This window comes from Lactuca serriola, chromosome 8 (genome assembly GCF_051521515.1).
Source record: "Lactuca serriola cultivar US96UC23 chromosome 8, Lser_US96UC23_V15, whole genome shotgun sequence".
Classification (NCBI taxonomy): Eukaryota; Viridiplantae; Streptophyta; class Magnoliopsida; order Asterales; family Asteraceae; genus Lactuca; species Lactuca serriola.
This window is the reverse complement of record NC_136415.1, coordinates 10,827,623-10,847,670: the sequence shown is the minus strand read 5'-3', so window position 1 is coordinate 10,847,670 and position 20,048 is coordinate 10,827,623. Positions and strand designations below refer to the sequence as shown.

General features: G+C 37.4%; 2 protein-coding genes across 3 annotated transcripts; both read right to left on the bottom strand.

Annotated features, from left to right (window-relative positions):
* Nucleotides 1-551: 551 nt before the first annotated feature.
* On the bottom strand, nucleotides 552-3,954 carry LOC145066283 (uncharacterized). 2 transcript variants are annotated; one of them, XM_079013494.1, is made up of 6 exons: nucleotides 3,483-3,954; nucleotides 2,282-2,880; nucleotides 2,002-2,194; nucleotides 1,584-1,648; nucleotides 1,235-1,445; nucleotides 552-1,127 (listed from the first exon to the last, which is right to left on the bottom strand). In XM_079013494.1, the coding sequence occupies exons 1-6, from the start codon at nucleotides 3,696-3,698 to the stop codon at nucleotides 762-764; spliced, it is 1,650 nt and encodes a 549-aa protein (XP_078869620.1). In that variant the 5' UTR covers nucleotides 3,699-3,954; the 3' UTR covers nucleotides 552-761. The 2 variants fall into 2 exon arrangements, with proteins under 2 accessions (XP_078869620.1, XP_078869621.1); XM_079013495.1 differs by lacking the exon at nucleotides 3,483-3,954 and adding an exon at nucleotides 3,234-3,361.
* A 10,150-nt stretch (nucleotides 3,955-14,104) lies between these two features.
* Nucleotides 14,105-16,637, bottom strand: LOC145068426 (uncharacterized). Its single transcript, XM_079015388.1, has 6 exons — nucleotides 16,085-16,637; nucleotides 15,461-15,990; nucleotides 15,185-15,377; nucleotides 14,959-15,023; nucleotides 14,660-14,870; nucleotides 14,105-14,563 (listed from the first exon to the last, which is right to left on the bottom strand). Exons 1-6 carry the CDS (start codon nucleotides 16,211-16,213, stop codon nucleotides 14,207-14,209), a joined length of 1,485 nt encoding a protein of 494 aa, XP_078871514.1. The 5' UTR covers nucleotides 16,214-16,637; the 3' UTR covers nucleotides 14,105-14,206.
* Between the last annotated feature and the right edge of the window lie 3,411 nt (nucleotides 16,638-20,048).

Here is a 20,048-nt window from a genome sequence, read left to right as displayed (position 1 = left end):
TCCTAAATTTATAAATATTAATATTTTTTCAATAAATGCATGTAATACACAAATCTCACAAATAATAGACGAACCTTTTGTGATTATTTTTGTAACACTTTTCTCATAGACAAATATATCTTCAATTTTATTGTTGTCTCCGGTCAATTTATTATTATAAATAATTTCTTAGAAAATGCAATAAAGCAATTCAGATTTTGTTTTAATCATCATCAAAACAAAAGATTGGGACAAATGCAACAACAAAGTGTGTGGTCGCTCGTGCATACATATGCATGTATGTAAATACCGAGTCCTTAGTTTTAATGACTTAAAAGATGTATGAACTTTTAAATGTTTGATTTTAAAGATAAAATGTGTGATTTTAGATGCGTGAATCTTTTAAATGTTCGCTTTTAAACACAAATGTTGCATACATGCATGCATATGCAACAGAAGTAACAGAAAAACGACATTCAATCTTCATCAACGAGATTAGAAATGGATTTGATTTCTTGTATTTAAACCCAAAACAGAAGCCACTCATCTAACAAGCGATTTGCCTATTGTAATTTGTAAGATTTAAAAGACACATTTTATTAATAGTATGAATTGGAGTTTAAACTTTTCAATTTGTACCCTATGACTAAAGATACATTCGTATAGATCGTGGAAACCAAAAACCCTAAAACATGCTCTACAATCCACTCTTTTCTACCACTATAACTCGAGGAAAATACAATTATACATACAAAATAAAATAAAGGATGAGAGTTTGCGGATTAGGTTTTGTTATGTTGATTTTCAAAATAGCCTTTTTCCCATTTCTCAACTTGTAATATGGAGTTGGTTTTTCTTCTAATAATAGATTTTAACGCTTGAGGTTCATATGGTGGTGGCATAGTGCATGGAGTGGCGCGTGAAGAAGGGCCTTTGACCATGGATTCCATCATGAATTCCTTCTCAAACCCCTTTGAACCACAAACCATTGCTTCTGAACAAAGCTCAACTGCTTTTTCAGGTATTGTTGGTTTGTATTTTAATAGCTTTGAGTATTCGGTTAAAAGATGGAACATGTAGTCATACACCTTTTCCATTTTCAACTCCTCTTGTATAAAACTACTCGCTGTTTTTCCTATCTCTTGTGCCTGCCAAATGCCAATGCCATCATAAACAAAAAGATCACGGTCGTCAGGACACAGGACAGGACATGACATGACATGACAGTATCTGGTATATTATAATAGAGTATTACCTTTTTTTTATGTGTGTTGCCCCAATCAACTGCAAACTTAATGGATCTACATTTGTCATTTTCTTTAATAGGCCAATAATGGTGAACAGGCATTAATCCTCTCGTAAAAAAGTCATAGTAACGTGGCTTCACTATAAAAGTCACCGAGTCACAAGCAAGAATGTATTTATCACTCACGGACCATGCGGACCCCTCGATATAAATCTTGTATCTGTTAATAAAAAAAAACAACAAAATTCATCAAATACATGTCATAACAATGATCTTGAAAAGAAAATAAATATATATATATATATATATATATATATATATATATATATATATATATGTATTATTAATATTCTCTTGCCTATGAACACACTGGCTGGCCAAATCTGATTGCTTGAAACCTTGCTGTGATTCTTTAAACCAATCCTGAAAAGAATCATCAACAATTGTTTAATTCAAATTGTTGTGTGTATGATTACTGATTATAATAAGAATTTGAGTATATTACAGTTTTGGTCCATGAGTATAGTTGATTTTTTGCGATTTTGGTCCTAATGGGTTTTCAATTGCAATTGAGTAAATTACATTTTTGGTCCCCGAGCATATCTGAGTTTTTCAGCCATATGGGGACCAAGAGTAGTCATTTTTCTTAGAAATTGGACAAAAAATGTTACAAGAACCTCAAATAAGGACCAAAGTTGCAAAAACCAATTATACTCAGGGACCAAAACTGTAATTCACTCTAAGAACTAATTTAATAGCTGTGAAAGAAATTAAACCTGGGCATAGACCCGGGCATTCCAGTCCTGTTTTTCAGAGACATTGCATTTGAGAAGATCCATTCGGGTGTCAGCAACAACTGGATTACCTTTCCAGTAAGCATAAGGTTCCCTATCTACCCATTTACTCCTTGTGTTTCCTTCATTTAGCTCTTTCAACAAAGATCCCCATGGCTTTATATTAATCTCCGGCCTGAAAAACAGTTTGATTTATGAATTCATTCATTCAAGATTATTATAAAATATGATAAAAAGGGGATTATATATACTTTATACTTACCACCCCCAAAAGGACCAATCTGGGAAAACAATGTCTAGAGTGGAATCATCACTGCAGTAACGAAACAAAGGTGGTGGAGCAACTGCATCAGGGCCACGATAGTACTTCTTCAAGATGACTGGCCAGTCAACGCAGTCAAACATGAGGTCCAAATCCGGGACCTTTCCAGGGTATTTTCGTAATAGTTGCAGGATCCCCCAAAGAGTGAAAACATCTCTAGATTGAAATGACTTCTGATATGTTTCAACGTATGCTCTTCCGTTTGATATCACTAGACGGAAATTTGCAGTCTTTTTTGCCCTTTCCACCATATCTTCTGTGATTCCAGTCTCTTTCCATGGCTTTAGATCCTCATGAATCCAACGAAAGTATTCTGGACACTCCTGTGGTGGGTCGGATACGTATTCTTGATCTTGTATATTGAATGTTTTCGGGTAGTAATCAGCTGGACATGTTCTTGTGAGATTGCCTGAAGAGCATTTCAGTGGAATCTCTATTATCTTGGGTGGTTTTGAAGGGATTACTTGAGTTATGGTAGGTTCAATGTGCACTGTTTTGGTAGTTTGGACTGAACTCCGAGAAGGATTTTCAGCTATTGACTGTAACATGGAAGATCAAACACGGAACAATATTAGATTCAAATATGTGTATCAAAATTTCAATCAATTAGTCATTTTAATATGGAATTCAAATGAGGAAATGTAGCATCCTGTCCCTTCTATTAGCAAAGTAGTTGTGTTTTCTCTCAAGAACACATTATTGACATTCTTGATTCAAAAATAGGACCTAGATTTCCAACAACCATATTTATGATGAACTAATAAGAAAGCTTAGTTGGTTTGATAGAATTACATAATATGATTAGTATATTTTGTACAAGACAAAGGGGCAGAAACGCAGAATTATCAGTTATGTACACTTTATACTAAAGTAGAACTGTAGGTGCCGACACCTCCATATGTGGGACCGGAGAAAGGACGCGTATAAAAACCGACGAGTTTTACGTGGAACTGAATTCACGGCGAATGCAACGTGTTCATTTAACTTCCCAAAGAGGAATCTGGTATTACTACGTCGTTTTATCCAGCACAATTTTGGCGTTTCCACTATAGATTTAAAAATAAAAAAATAAAATAAAATAAAATAAAGCGAAATTCAAAAGCATAAGTCGGTCGAATCGGAGTCGGAGATGGAGACTTACGGAGCCGGAAGCGTCTAGCAAGCGAGTGGAAAGCAAGAGTCCGACGAACATGAAGATGAGGAAGAAGAGTAGTCGAACAGAGGATCTAGAAGTTGCTGTCATGATGGCAGATAGTAGCGGATGCCAGATCGTGTCTGAGAAATATCTGTAGAATCGTTTAGATCTCGATCCCCAAACGGAATTGCTACTCCCTTCGTCATACCAATCACGCTGCATCTTCAACCAAATCTAAATGTGTCTCGTCGACTCTGAGCTAAAACTGTTGTTGTTGGATTCTAGTGAGCATCGAGATTCGGTGGTGATTTTAGTAGGATTGAATCAAAATGGATGTCAGTGTGTTGTTAGACAACTTTACAGAGTAGAGGAGGGAGGAAGGCGTTTTAACTTTTGTAGACCAGGGTTTTGGAAAAAAGAAGACACAGAGAAGGAAACAAAACCCGAGGTCCCGAGTCGCCGGGTTGAGAGTTGAGACTTTTCTTCCGGGGTTTTTGTAGTGTTGTGCCATTCTCTCTCTACAACCAAAATTCAAAATACTTTGTTTCTCTAAATTTGGGAAATACTTTTTTTAATAAATATAGCTAATTAAAATTATACGATTATCACTGCTTATACACAAAAAATAATTTGACATGAAAAAGGGGAAATTAAGCTAAAGTAACCATTATGATTTGTATTTAAAGAAAATTCCCAAAAGAAAAAATTTGTCAAAAAAACTAACAGGTTTGGCGAATCAAACAAAAAAAAAACATTTTTATTTGAAAAAAAATATATTTTGGACTGATATTTTAGATTTCATACCGAAATTCGAAGATCGAAAAAAATATAAAAAAAAATTAACTTTAGAATTTTCAAAAACAGGTTTTAAAGAATTAATTTTGTCATTTAGAAAGGATTATCAACACAATTTATTACTTGTTTGTCTTTATATGTATTGACATTTTTTATCATCAAAGTATTTCAATGTGTTTTATTTTATGTAAAAAAAAAAGTTTGAATTCTAATGAACAATTGTGGATGTTTGAGATAAAAGTTTATTTTTTTACAAAAACTTAACAACTAGTAAGATCCGATCAATGAAATACATTGAAAACTTCTTCCATCTCTCTCTCTGATCTCTAAAACCACATGGTATCAGAGCGTAAGAGATCCTGAACCATCACATTAAATCCACGTATTGAAAACCCTTGAAATCACCAAACCAGCGAAGCATCATGGGAACAGACGATAACTCTTCCAGTTCCTCCGTGATTGTCCAGAATGTCCAGGACACACCATTCCCCACGGGTGTTACCCTTGACGACACGAATTACCCGTTGTGGTTGCAGTTGATGGAGATGAGGATCGGAGCTCGTAACAAATCCAGTTTCCTCACCGGTGCATCCGCGAAACCTACCACCAACGACAAGGCAATTGAAACATGGGTCACCGACAACAATAGGGTCAAGAGCTGACTCATTGACTCGATGAACCTAACCCTAATGCGCCGATTCATACGTCTCCAAACGGCTGCAGAAATATGGGAGGCGGTGAAGAAGACGTTTTACGATGGGTCTGACGAAACCCAACTCTTTGAATTAAATCGCAGGTCCTTCACAACCCGGCAGAATGGTATAAGCCTACCCACATACTACAATGAATTGATCAACATCTTTCAAGAGATCGATGCCCGTTTGGTAACTGAAGAAGCAATTGTGGCTGCGACGGTGGCAGTAAACAAAACCCTATCTCGGTTTAGGGTCCACATCTTCTTAGCCGGATTAGATCAAGAATTCAATCATGCAAGTAGCGAAATTCTGAGGAAGGATCCAGGCTTGGATCTCGAGACCTCATATGCTTACATCCGTAAGGACTACACTCAATGACAGTCCATGGAAGAATCCAAGCCAAAATCGGATAGCATAGTCCACATGGATGCACGAAATCGGAATCATAACAAAGGAAAGAGCAACAAAGGGAACACGTTCACATGTACCTACTGTGGTGAAGATGGACATTCAAAAGCAAAGTGTTATGAACTCATAGGCTACCCGGAATGGTGGGATTTCACCAAGAAACCAAGGAAGAAGATTGGTCAAGCGGCCGTGGTTAAGTCTCCCCAGACTGAGGAAACAACAACACCCATGGCAGCTCACACTTCAGCAAATACGAGTATGTCATACACTACTAAAAATGATCAAAGTGATAAATGGATTATTGATACAGGAGTTACCGATCATATGGCAAATGATCTATCGAAATTAATTACACATCACGCTCTAAAACAAACAAATATCCAAACTGCAAGTGGTGAAATAAAACCAGTGATTGGTAAGGGTACAGTGAAAGTCACGGATTCTATGGATTTGGATTCTGTCCTTATAGTCCCTTCTCTATCATCAAACTCATTGTCCATTAGTCAAATCACTGAAGCTCTAAACTGTTATGTTATATTTTGGAAACATGACTGTGTATTTCAGGACTTGGTAACTCACCAGACTCTTGGCTATGGTACTAGACGTGGCAGGCTGTATTACCTTGAAGAAAATCATCAAAGTCAAGCGTATCATGCAGGGGTAGCTCAAGTAAATAAGTTCGTTGCAATGCTTTGGCATCGAAAACTAGGGCATTTATCTTTCACGTACCTTATGAAACTTAAACCTAATTTGTTTTTGAATGAAACGGATCATGATTTCAAGTGTGGCATTTTTGATTTGGACAAAAACACGAAAATCTCTTATTCATCAAGTGATAATAATAAATCTACCATTCCTTTTATGAAGATTCATTCGGATGTATGGGGGCCTGCCCAAGTACTTACTCCTGATGGTGCTAAGTATTTTGTAACTTTCATTGATGAATGTACCCGTATGGTGTGGGTATCACTCCTTAAAACCAAAGGAGAAGTAGTAAAAGCTTTTAAAGAACTATACCATATGATTAAAACTGTATACCGAACGGAAATTCATATACTCCAATCCGACAATGAAGGAGAGTATATAAATTACCAGATGAAAACATTTTGCAAAGAAAAAATGATTCACCATCAAAATTCTTGTGCAAGGTCACTGTTAGTCTATATTATTAGCCCGCTTGTTTATGGGCTCTTTTTTGTCTTTAGCCCATTAGGGTTTCTGTCTAGCTAGTATTTATATTTGCTTTATTCCTTGCAGTCTTAATGCTTTTCTCTGAGAACCCTTGTAATTTCTCTTTGATATAATCATATGAAAATGTTATCATGGTATCAGAGCAGAGGTTTGATACGTTGTTAGAAGTCTTTCTAGGGTTACTGTAGCATTCAGTTTTCGTTCATTATCATTGGTACTCGTTTTTTTTGATATGTTGATTCATTGCTACTGTCGGTTCGTTGTTGCTGTCGGTTCATTGCTACTGTTGGTTCGTTGCTGTTGTTGGTTCATAATTGTTGTTGATTCTTTATTCAAGTGATTGCTTCCGTTGGTTTGTTACTCCTTTCATTCTCAGATTATTGTATTGTCATTGTGGTTATTCATTCACTATCAACATGACTGGAAAGGATGATTCCCTTCAGTCAATCGGTACTCGTTTGGATGGAAAGAATTATACGTATTGGAGTTACGTTATGAAGAACTTCCTTCACAGGAAGAATATGTGGGGCTATGTCACTGGGACTAAATCCAAACCCACAGTGCCTCAAACTAAGAATTATGATATGTTGTTTGATGCTTGGGAGACTGATAACTCCAAGGTTATTACTTGGATTAATAACTATGTTACTCAGTCCATTGGTATGCAGTTGGCTAAGTATGATACAACAAAGGAAGTTTGGAATCACTTGGAGAGACTGTATACTCGGTCCAATTTTGCTAAACAATACCAATTGGAATATGATATTCGTGCCCTTCAACATAATGACCAGAGCATTCAAGATTTCTATGCTACTATGTCTGATCTCTGGGATCAATTGGCTCTTACTGAATCTAAAGAGTTAAAAGATTTTGAGCCTTACATTGCTAGGAGGGAAGAACAACGCTTGGTTCAGTTCTTGATGGCCTTGCGTTCTGATTTTGAAGGTCTTCGTGGAACAACTCTTCATCGCTCTCCTCTTCCTTCAGTTGATTTAGTTGTCCATGAGTTAATTGCAAAAGAGACTCGTATCAAGTCCCATGCAGATAAAGGGTTTAAAGCAACCTCTACTCCTACTCCCGCTCCTGCTGTGCTTGTTGTCCTCCAGTCAATCCCGACAAACTTCAAGAGTCGCTTATGATGAGTGTGCTTTCTGCAAACAGAAGAATCATTGGAAAGCTCAGTGTCCATTGTTAGTCAACAAGGGTAAATCTGGTCAACCTCATTCAGGGCAACAAAATAGGTCTGGTCAACAGAAGTATCAGTCACGTTCCTCTGGTACTCCTCCATGGATCCCTCATCCTCCACAGTTTGTTGTTGCTGCTGTTCCACCAGTTGACACAAAATTTGTTGGACATATGCCACCATATGCATTGGATCCCAAGGTGTTTGAGAGCTTTAGACAATATTTGGGTTCTATTCCCACTGCCATGTCTGCATCTATGTCTCATTCTGGTCCTTCTTCGTCTGAAACTTCAGGTATTCCCTCATCTTTGTGGATTTTAGATTCTGATGCAACCCATCATGTGACTCCTCATTTGTCATCATTTACTTCTTTGTCGCAAGTGTCATCTATTTCTGTTAAGTCTGGTAGTGATACATCTATGCTAGTTGAGGGTGTTGGGTATGTCTCCGTTTCTCATATAACTCTTCCTGATGTTTATTACATTCCCAAACTTACTTTGAACCTTGCCTCAGTTAGTTAGTTATGCAAGTCTGGTAATTGGGTGTTCTTTTCTGATTATGTCTGTGTTATACAGGATCAACACACCCAGAATGTGATTGGGATCGGCCGTAGGGTGGGGGAACTATATGTCTTGGAGGTCCTCAAAGTATCTGTTGTTGCTGCTTCCAGCATTGATTTATCTTCTTTTCGTTTGAGTCCTTTGTCATCTGAGTTTTATCTTTGACATTCTCGTTTTGGACATGTGTCTATATCACGGTTGAATTTCTTAGCATTTAGTGGTGTTTTGAGTTATTTAAACTCTTGTGATATATCTGATTGTAGTGGTTGCAAACTAGCAAAATTTTCTGCTTTACCCTTAAATAAAAGTATGTCTTGTTCTACTGCTCCTTTTGATATTATTCATTCTGATGTGTGGGGTCCTGCACCAGTATCCACAAAGAGTGGGTCAACCTATTATGTATCTTTTATAGATGATTATACTCAATATACATGGGTTTATCTTATGAAACGCAGATCTGATTTCTTTGGTATTTACATCAATTTTAGAGCTCTTGTTAAAACTCAACATTCGGTTGTGATTAAGTGCTTCAGGTGTGACTTAGGGGGTGAATATACCTCTAATGATTTCACTCAGTTACTTGCTTCTGATGGTACCATACACCAGTCTTCGTGTACTGACACACCTCAACAAAACGGTGTGGCAGAACGAAAACATCGTCATATTGTTGAGACTGCCCGCTCATTGCTCCTGTCTATGCGGGTCCCTAGTGCCTTTTAGGGAGAAGCAGTCCTAACTGTTGTGTATGTGATTAATCGTATCCCTACTTCATTGAATTCAGGAATATCTCCTTTTGAGAAGTTATATGGTCATCCACCAGACTACTCTTCCTTACGAGTTTTTGGATGTACTTGTTTTGTTCTTCGTCCTAACGTTGAAAGGAACAAGCTGGGGCCGAAATCTGCTATTTGTGTATTTTTGGGGTATGGGATTGGTCAGAAAGGATACCGTTGCTATGATCCCGTGAGTCAGAAGTTATATGTTTCTCGGCATGTTACCTTTTTGGAACATATTCCTTTCTGCTCGATTCCTGCTACAACCCACAATGTAACAAAGTCTGATCTTCTGCATATTGATCCTTTTAATGAAGATATAGAGGCTCAAGACTCATCTATGCCACATGATCCCTCGGCACATAACACACCCACTTCTTCATAGGGTGCCTCGACTCCACCTGTTCCTGAGCCTGGTCCTCTGATTATTGAAGTTGAGGATCCTCCTCCACCACCACCTCTCAGGAGATCTTCTCGTCCTGTCAAGTCCACCAAGCTACCAAATTTTTCTTACTCTACATATTCAGGACCGTTTGCTTCATTTATAGCAAGCATCCATCATCTGTCTGAACCTGAATCATATAGAGAAGCTGTTTCAGATCCTCTTTGGCAGAATGCTATGGCTGAAGAACTCACTGCTCTTCATCAGACTCATACATGGGATTTGGTTTCTCTTCTTCCTGGGAAACATACGATAGTTTGTCGTTGGGTGTACAAGATAAAAAAAAGCTGATGGTTCTGTTGAATGATATAAGGCTAGACTTGTAGCAAAAGGGTATTCCCAACAGTATGGTTTTGACTACGAGGAGACATTTGCCCCAGTTGCAAAGATGACGATAGTTCATACTATGATTGCAGTTGCAACCATTCGACAGTGGAAGATCTTTCAAATGGATGTCAAGAATGCCTTTTTGAATGGTGACCTTCATGAAGAGGTTTATATGACCCCTCCTCCAGGAATTCAACACCGACTGGGCGAGGTTTTTCGGCTTCGCAAAGCTTTGTATGGGCTCAAGCAAGCCCCTCGTGCTTAGTTTGAGAAATTCTCCACAGTGATTACCTCCCTTGGATCTGTCCAGAGTAATCACAATTCTGCTCTGTTTGTTAGATGCTCGAGTGCAGGACGGATTCTTCTATCGTTATATGTGGATGACATGATTATTACAGGTGATGACCATGGTGGTATTGAGTCTTTGAAGCATGATCTAGCTCGTCGATTTGCTATGAAGGATTTGGGTTTGCTGTGTTATTTCTTGGGTATTAAGGTCGCTCAGTCTAAGAAAGGGTACCTTCTTTCCCAGACTAAATATATGTCTGAATTGGTTACATGGGCGGGACTTTCTGACAATTGGACTGTTGATACCCTTCTTGAAACCAATGCTCGATACTCTCCTATTGATGGTGTTCCTTTGTCTGATCTGAATCTTTATCGTACTATGGTGGGAAGTTTGGTTTATCTCACAGTCACTCGTCCAGATATTGCTCATGTTGTTCATATTGTCAGTCAGTTTGTTACTGCACCTACCTCTGTTCATTGGGGAGCTATTCTTCGTATTCTGAGATATCTTTGTGGCACTCAGTTTCAGACTCTCTTGTTTCCCTCGACGTCTTCTCTTGAGCTACGTGCCTATAGTGATGCTGATTGGGATGGTGATCGTCATGATCGTAAGTCTACCACTGGATTTTGTGTATTTCTTGGAGAGTCTCTTATTTCATGGAAGAGCAAGAAATGGGATGTTGTCTCTAGATCTTCCACGGAGGCTGAATATCGTGCTATGGCTGTAACTACATACGTGATTATCTGGCTACGGTGGCTGCTTGCGGATATGGGAGTTTACATTTCTTCACCTACTCCCTTGAATTTGATAATAAAAGTGTGATACAAATTACGAAGAATTCTATTTTTCATGAGCGGACGAAGCACATTGAGATTTATTGTCATTTTACTCGTCATCATCTACAGCTTGGGACCATTTCGCTTCCATTTGTTTCATCAACTTTGCATCTTGCAGATATTTTTACGAAGGCTTTATCAGCTTCTCGGTTTCGGTTCTTATGTGACAAACTCTTAATGCTTATTGCTGCGGCATTATGAGTTTAAGGGGGGATGTTAGTCTATATTATTAGCCCGCTTGTTTATGGGCTCTTTTTTGTCTTTAGCCCATTAGGGTTTCTATCTAGCTAGTATTTATATCCGCTTTATTCCTTGTAGTTTTAATGCTTTTCTCTGAGAACCCTTGTAATTTCTCTTTGATATAATCATATGACAATGTTATCAGTCACCACAGCAAAATGGCCTTGCCGAGAGACGAAATAGGCAACTACTGGAAATTGTTAGAGCTTCCCTCTTTGACATGGAAGTTCCTCGGAAGTTTTGGGGTGAGGCATTGAGATCCGCATCGTACCTTGTCAATCGCACACCATCCAGGGAATTGGAATTCAAGACACCACTGCAAACACTACGTGAACTAACCAAGATACAAATCAGTGAAGGTCTTGTGCGTCGAATATTTGGCTGCACAACTTATGTACATCAAAACTTAGGGAAGTTAGAACCACGATCTGTCCGGTGCATGTTCCTCGGGTATGCGGATGCCAAGAAAGGCTACCGGTGCTTTGACCCAGTTGAAAACAAAGTCCATGTTACACGTGATGTAGCATTTCATGAAACCATTCCATTTTTTGGTCATGCATGTTCTCTTCAGGGGGAGAGACAAGAAAAAGAAAAAGAAGAAAAAATACATGACGTATTGGAAATGTGTAACATAGAACATGTAGTGCATGATGTCGATGTCGAGGAAGAAGGCAATGGAGACTCAGCACATGTCAACACAGCACATGCCCACGTCGATACGTCTAGTACCAGTACCGAGCCACAGTCCAGTACCCAAGTTGAGTTACCAAATCTACAAGGAAGGGAAGATAAATCGGAACCGGAAATCCAGGAACCGGAGGTGAGAAACACCATTAACAGTCCAGAGGTTGACCCCGACCCTGGTTATTTTGATACTATTTTGCAGGATATTAATGAGGAGGAGGAGGCTGGAAGTGAATGAAGGTACCCTATGAGAAATAATCGAAACAACATAAGAACTAATATGTACCGGATTTGAAGGCAAAGGCAAAGTATCCAATCGGAAACTTTGTTTCTCATCACCGACTGTCGGATACACATGCACTAAGAGTCGAACGTATTTCAACTACCAACATTCCAAGAGATGTACAAGAAGCCCTTAAAGACGAAAAATGGAAGAAAATAATGAATGAAGAAATGGAGGCACAACAAAAGAATGAAACGTGGGAATTAGTGAATTTGCCAAAAAATAAAAAGATTGTTGTGTGCAGGTTGACTTATAATGTAAAGCTTGATGAAAAGGGCAACATAGACCGGTACAAGGCTAGGCTCGTAGCCAAGGGGTACACACAGAAATATGACATTGATTATGGGGACACATTTGCACCAGTGGCAAAGATGAACACAATTTGAATCCTAATATCTATTGTTGCAAACAGAGACTAGCCCTTGAAACAATTTGATGTAAAAACGCTTTCTTAAATGGATACTTGGAGGAAGAAGTGTACATGGATCCGCCACCAAGAATTGTGAGCAATGGAAAAGTATGTAAACTAAAAAGGGCATTGTATGGGTTGAAACAATCTCCAAGAGCATGGTTTGGAAGATTCTCCGCCTTCAGGAAGAAAATCGGATTCAAACAGAGTGATGCGGACCACACACTCTTTGTCAAGGGTGGAGGACAGAAAGTGACAGCACTCATATTGTATGTAGATGATATGGTGATTAATGGGAATGACCCTGAAGAAATATCAAATCTACAAAAAGTTCTCGCCACTGAATTTGAACTAAAAGAACTCGGACACCTTAAGTACTTCTTAGGTATCGAGGTTTCACGATCTAAAGCTGGAATAAATCTGTGTCAACGGAAGTATATCTTGGATCTACTAACAGAAACGGGAATGCTAGATTGTAAACCGGTAAATACCCCTATCGAAACTAACCATAATCTGTCTATTATGGAAAACCAGGTGCCGGCTAACAAAGAGAGGTATCAAAAATTGGTGGGTAAACTCATTTATCTAGCTCACACTAGGCCGAATATTGCCTATGATGTGAGTGTTGTTAGCCAGTTTATGCACGCTCCGGGTGAAGAGCACATGAATGCTGTACATAGGATATTATGATATCTTAAGGCGTCTCCTGGAAAAGGGATTGTTTTTTGGAAAAAATGTTGAACATAATACCGAATTGGAGGTGGCTGGATACACAAATGTTGATTGGGGTGGAGATAGGACGGATGGCAAGTCAACCTCAGGATACTTCACGTTTGTGGGGGGTAGTTTAGTGACTTGGAGAAGTAAAAAACAGAAGGTGGTAGCTAGATCAAGTGTAGAAGCTGAATTTCGTGGAATGGTGCATGGAATATGTGAACTATTGTGGATAAGAAGAATATCGCTAGATCTGGGTATATACTTGAGTAAGCCTATGTTACTCTATTGTGATAATGAATTTGCAGTCAAGATTGCAAACAACCCAGTACAACATGACCGAACAAAGCATGTGGAGATTGATAGACACTTCATTAAAGATCATCTTGAGAAAAGAACAGTGGAATTGCCACATGTAACATCAAAAGAGCAGCTGGCTGACATGTTGACTAAAGTTGTGTGTGGGAAGATTTTCGAAAGCTCTCTGGACAAGCTGGGAATGATAAATATCCATTCTCCACCTTGAGGGGGAGTGTTGGCGAAAGCTTAGCTGGATAAGGATAATTAGATAATTGTAGTTTGTTGTGTAAATATTATCAGATCCTAGAATAGCTGATAGATAGTTATTTTATTTGTTGTATAAGTACTGTAAGATCCGATCAATGAAATACATTGAAAACTTCTTCCATCTCTCTCTCTGATCTCTAAAACCACACTATTAGGTGTTGAAATGATGTTATGGGAGAGGGTTCAAGACTCATGTTGAACAAGATTTAAGAATATGATTATATATGGGTGTTTGAGTTTGTAGTTCTAAAAACAAAATACACATAACAAAAGTACAAAAATCTAATTACCAAACAAAAAAAAATGAAATTTTACAAATGAATATCATGGACAATCAAGAATGCCAATTCCAATAGAACTTTTCCACTTTCTCCACTCCTCTTAATATCTTTTCTTTTCTTTTAAGAATAGCATCAAGCGTAGAACGGTCATAAGGTTGGGGTATTGTACATGGTGCTACATCACTTGTACCCTTCTTCACCAACGATTCCATCATGAAGGCCATACTAAGCCCTTGGGCACTACAAGCTATGCTCTCAGAACATAGCTCGACTGCCCGAGGTGGAACCTTTGGCTTATACTTTAAAAGCTTTGCATACTCATTCAACAAATGAAACATGTAATCGTACACATTGTCCATTGTCAAATCTTCTTGTATAAATTTACTTCCCGCTTTCCTTATCAACTCAACCTGAATACATAAAAGTAAAACCCACATGATATGACATTAGCTAGATTGGTCACATGTCCCATCTACATGTGTATATCTTGGAGTCTACATGCATACCTTATGCTCGTTACTGTTTCCCCAAGCAACTGCAAACTTTATCGACATGCATTTGTTGTCATTGCGTATGGGCCAATAATGGCGCATAGGCATTAACCCCCTTGAGAAAAAGTCGTAGTATTGCGGCTTCACATATAGGGTTACAGAATCACAAGCCATAATGTATTTTTCACTAACTGACCAAGCTGACCCCTCGATATAAATCTTGTACCTATATATTTCCATAATAAATAAATAAGATAAAGTTTTTATTTTTAACCCATATCATATTGTGTGTCCAAAGACAAGTATTTCTGTACCTATGATTGCATTGCTTAGTGAGGCTTGAATTTTTGAACCCTTGCTTTACTTCTGAAGGCCAATCCTGTAAAACAAACTAACGATTAAACTTGATTTTGATTATTTATTTGACCATACCACATAACGTCGTCGTATCAACTATCAAAGTAATCAATTCTTAAAATTTGGATATTTTAACTTTGACTTTTGATAAGTCAAACTGCATGAATATGATATATCATATACCTGGACGTAGATCCGAGCATTCCATTCGTGTTCAGCGGAAACGTTACATTTAAGAAGTTCCATCCGTTTTCCGGCAACGAAAGGATTACCTTTCCAATACGCAAAACGATCGCGATCTTTCCATGGAGTTCGCTGGTTTGCTGAAATTATGTCTCTCGATAAGCGTTCCCATGGCCTTACGTTCGTTTCAGGCCTAAAAAAAGGAAGAAAAACCTTTAAGATACATGCATGATACATATTCATATAAGAATTTGTACGCATGAATCAGATTATTACCATCCCCAGAACGACCAATCGGGAAAGACAATGTCGAAAGTGTTGTTATCGCCACAGAATCGAAAGAGAGGTGGTGGGCTGATTGAATTGGGTCCGGGAGTGTAATCGGTAGACCGGATGACCGGCCAGTCAACACAGTCAAACATGAGGTCTAGATCAGGAATTTTGCCCGGGAACCTTCGTAACAACTGTAGGATCCCCCATAGAGTGAAAGTATCTCGACTTTGAAAACCCTTTTCGTAAACCTCAACGTAAGCCCTTCCGTTTATAATCACTAATCTGAAGTTGGCTGTTCTGTTGGCTCTTTCCACCATCTCTAGCGTGATTCCGGTTGATGTCCATGGCCGGAGATCTTCGTAAATCCACCGAAAGTAATCAGGGCACGTTTTCGGCGCCGGCGATAGGCGGGGAGGTTGATATGTAGACTTGAATTGTTTTGGGTAGTAATTTGTTGGGCATGTTGTCGTCATGGGGCCATTGAAACAGTTTAGCCCAAATTCTTTTAAATGATTGGGTATTGATTTGGTGATCTATATAAAGTGTCAAAAAGATTTTGATGTTATTGTAACCTGTAACACATGCTATGCATTAATAAGTGTGCGAAATGGAAGAGATTAGACTTACAGGGAGGGTAGAATTCGAATCGTCAAGGAATATGTATAGAATATAAAATACGCAAACGAGTGTGAAGATAAAGAAGAGTGATTGGGAAGTTCTTGCCACCAAATTCTTCCGAGCAAACGCCCTCCACATTGCCTCTGTTCTTCAACTGTTGGTAAATCTGTTAACTTTTCAAGAGAAAAGGTCAAAAATTAGCCGACGATTTGGTGTTCTTGAGGTAGAATTATTAAGACGTTGAAGAGTTGTTCATCAACCTTGCTTATCGAATAGAAATGGTCAAATTAGGGGTCGTTGAGGTAAAAAGATTTGTTTTTTTTTCTCTTGATTTCATCAACATCTGTCCCTGTCTTCTAAATTTCCTTCTGGGTATGAGAATCGTAAAAATGTTGGTAAATTTGAAGACGAAAGGTCAAGATGGGGTGAAAAGCTGGAGTTTTTGAGGTAAAACGACGGTTTCTTTTTCCCTTTATCATGGGGATGATGATTATAAAGAGGGATTGATTGATCCATATGGGATGGGAGTAATTGTTTTGATTTTCAGTTGCAAACTTGCAATAATTAGGGGAAAAAAGAAGATATGAAAAATGAAGAAAAGGGTGGTTCCAAAGAGAGGAGGCAGCATAAGGTTCGGTGTATGCAGTGTTGTGCGCCATAACTTCTCCTGGTCGTACTGTGCATCTGTTCTACAGCAATCGCTGGACTGGGAGGTACTCCTATCATTTAGGATCCAAATACTGTCTTATTTATTTACTTTATTTTTTTTAAAGTTAAGTAGTTAACCTATCTTGTCAAACATTTTGTAGAACAACCTTTTCAATTTTGTGATATTCGCCTATTTGATAATGGCAAGTATCATTTAAATGAAGGTAAAACACTAAAATATGATAGATTTTTGTTAGAGGAAATTATAGTTTTGGTCAATCGGGTTACATCAATATACAACTTTGGTAGTAATTTTGTAAATTTGACATCATGAAGGCAAATACATCGGTTTTAGGTTTTAGGGTGTTTGGTGAAAAAACTTATTACTTATTAGCTTAGTTGATTAGCTTATTGGCTTATAAGCTAATAAATTAGAGAGAGTTAATTTATGAAAAAGACTTATTAGCGGTTTGTTATAATTATCAATTATTTTTATCCAAACACATTTTTATCATATAATGATGTGGAACAGCTAATAAATTGTTTTGTCAAACATCCTTTAGTCGTATAGCTCGTTATCGTCCATTAAATTTTCGTTAAACGTATGTAAAATGACAATTATATAATTATTTAGGTTTTTTTGATATTAATATAGATTAGAATACCGATTTTATATATAAAAAAAAAAATTGAAAATATGCCCAAAAAGGCTAAAGCTATCGACTTCTCTTATTGACCTTAGTTTTCTGTCTCTTATGTTTCTACGTTCCAATACCACTCACTCTGTACCAACATTGGACAACACTCCCTCTTCTCGCTCGCCTACAATCAAGATATATCTCTCGCACTCTCATCCACCATCAAAACCGTCGACGACAGTGGTAAATCCGATGATACATAATCGTTGATAATATTTTCTCTCTCCCTCCATCTCTTTCACATATGCACAAAATCGTGTTGACCTAGTTTTGGTACATTTCAGATTTTGATCAAATTTTAGGGTTTTGGTTTCCAGTTTTTGGATTCTAGCTTAATCTAAGTGTAACACCCCATTTCTGAATTCCAATAGAATTCAATATAAACCGTCGTTTACAAAATTTAAAGTAGAGATATATTACTTTTTAGCCAAATTAATCATCATAAACATGTAGGAAACGTTAATACGATTTTGGTAGATATAAAGAATGCCCGAATCCGACTTCATATGAAGAAGTTATGTTTCTTCGAAGTTTCGCGATTAAACCGACACGATTACGCGCGTCGTAAAATACGAATCATAGATAGATCACTTATTAGCATAAACATTCTAAACGGAAGTCGTAGTAATCATAAAACCGAGAGTGTGCATATAAAGAACGTCCAAATCTGATTTCGCATGTGCAAGTTATGATTTTTTGATGTTTCAGTGCAACAGTATGTGATACAAAAAACGAAATTTAAATTGATCGATTGTTAGGAAAAACAATCTAAAAGAGAGTCGAATATCTCATAGATATAAAGATAGTCAAGAACGGAATTCGTATGGATAAGTTATAATTTTTATACGGACTTTAACAATCTAAGCTTGTTAAAAATATAGTTTAATTTTTATACGACAAAGTCTAAATGAAAGTTGTAGATATCGTCGATAGGTACATGTGGATATAAAGAACGTCGAAGACGGAGCTCGTATGAAGAAGATATGTTAGTGCAATCTCCCGATTTTATCTATAAGTTAAGCTACTCTCATATTTTTTGAAGTGTAACTTATATTTATATTCATAGTCGTTGTTAATGATAAATAAATAAGATTTTTCAATAATTCTAGTTATAATATTGATTGATCTACTTATGTGAGAGTGTCTGGAATGGTTATGTTGGCTTGATTATTGGATTTTAGAAAGGCTATACGCCAAAATGGTCCTTTCTCCCAACTCTCCAGCCCGACCGATCCTTATTTGATAGAACTCTCGGTATTCATTGGGATTAGTGAAAGATCTAGTTTCATTACCAGATCGTCATAGAAATTAATAAGTTAAAGTATTATAAGTTAATACTCATTAGACGTGTTGACAACCAGTGAGATCGCCCAGAAAGCTGTTAATCTTCTGAGAAACTGTCTAGGTGAGTTATCTCACTATACCACATAATACTATATATATATATATATATATATATATATTCATGTATGTTAGGATATAGCGCTAATAGAGTAGGAAGTATAAATGTGCTTGTCTAATCTAAAGTACAGTCTCTATATGCGTAATTATTATAACATTATACTTAGGTAGGGGTTAATGGTGGAACTATAACGAGGTCGGGAGCCTATAGGCCCATGTAGATTTAGTTAGGGGGTGGTGGTGGAACCGTTAAAGAGGTCGGGAACCTATTCCAAGATACACATCTTATTGCCAGATCGTAAGTCATTGTTTGTATGTATGCATATGTATTGTAGTATATGGTATCTCAGGGAACTTATTAAGCCCAACGTTTACCCAATTAATATTAAATGTTTTCAGGTACTCCATCAAGTAATAAGAAGGGCGAAGCTCGACTGTACACACACATTAGCAATAAGATAAATAGATTTTGAATATAAAACATTGGTATTTGTGACAAATCAATGGAATGTTGTTTTATAAAAATGAAAAAAAATTGTTATGAAAATCGTGATATCACACTAATTTAAGTTGCATGTGGTGATATATGGTGGTGGTGGTGGTGAAAAATGATGTTAATATACAGTGGTTGCAACGTTTGCAAGTTAGTGTACAATGGTTTTAAGCTATGTATAGTATGCAGAGACATTGGGAAAGCTTTCAAGTTTAAGGTTTGTAAACTAATGTAGCAAATAGAGCCCGTGATTTGTTATCCCTTAATGGCCGAGTAATAGAATCTAGTGAAAGAATTGAATGAAGAAGATCAATGGAGATAGTATTGTATATAAGTTATAAACATAGAATATATTATGAAATATACTTTCAATGTATGAAATGATGAAAAAATGAAGTAGGGTTAGATTTGAAACATTATTTGCATCATTTTTTACACCATTTTGGCGTAAAAAGATGGAGTTGGGTCGGAGATGGTCTACTTTGTCTATTAGAACTTCTTTGAAAGCAACCATTAAGGGCGTTGGACTGTGGACACGAGGCATTATGGGCCAAGAATTCGATCCAGTTTGAATCTAGTTTTGGGTACGATTTTGGATCTGGATTCTCGATAACCGCGTTTACGATATGGGCATCAATATAATTTTTGGGTCTATATTCATGATCCGGTTAGGATTTGATGGATCAGATTATCCGATCTGGTTTGGTTAAAATACAGTTTTAACCAAACCGGA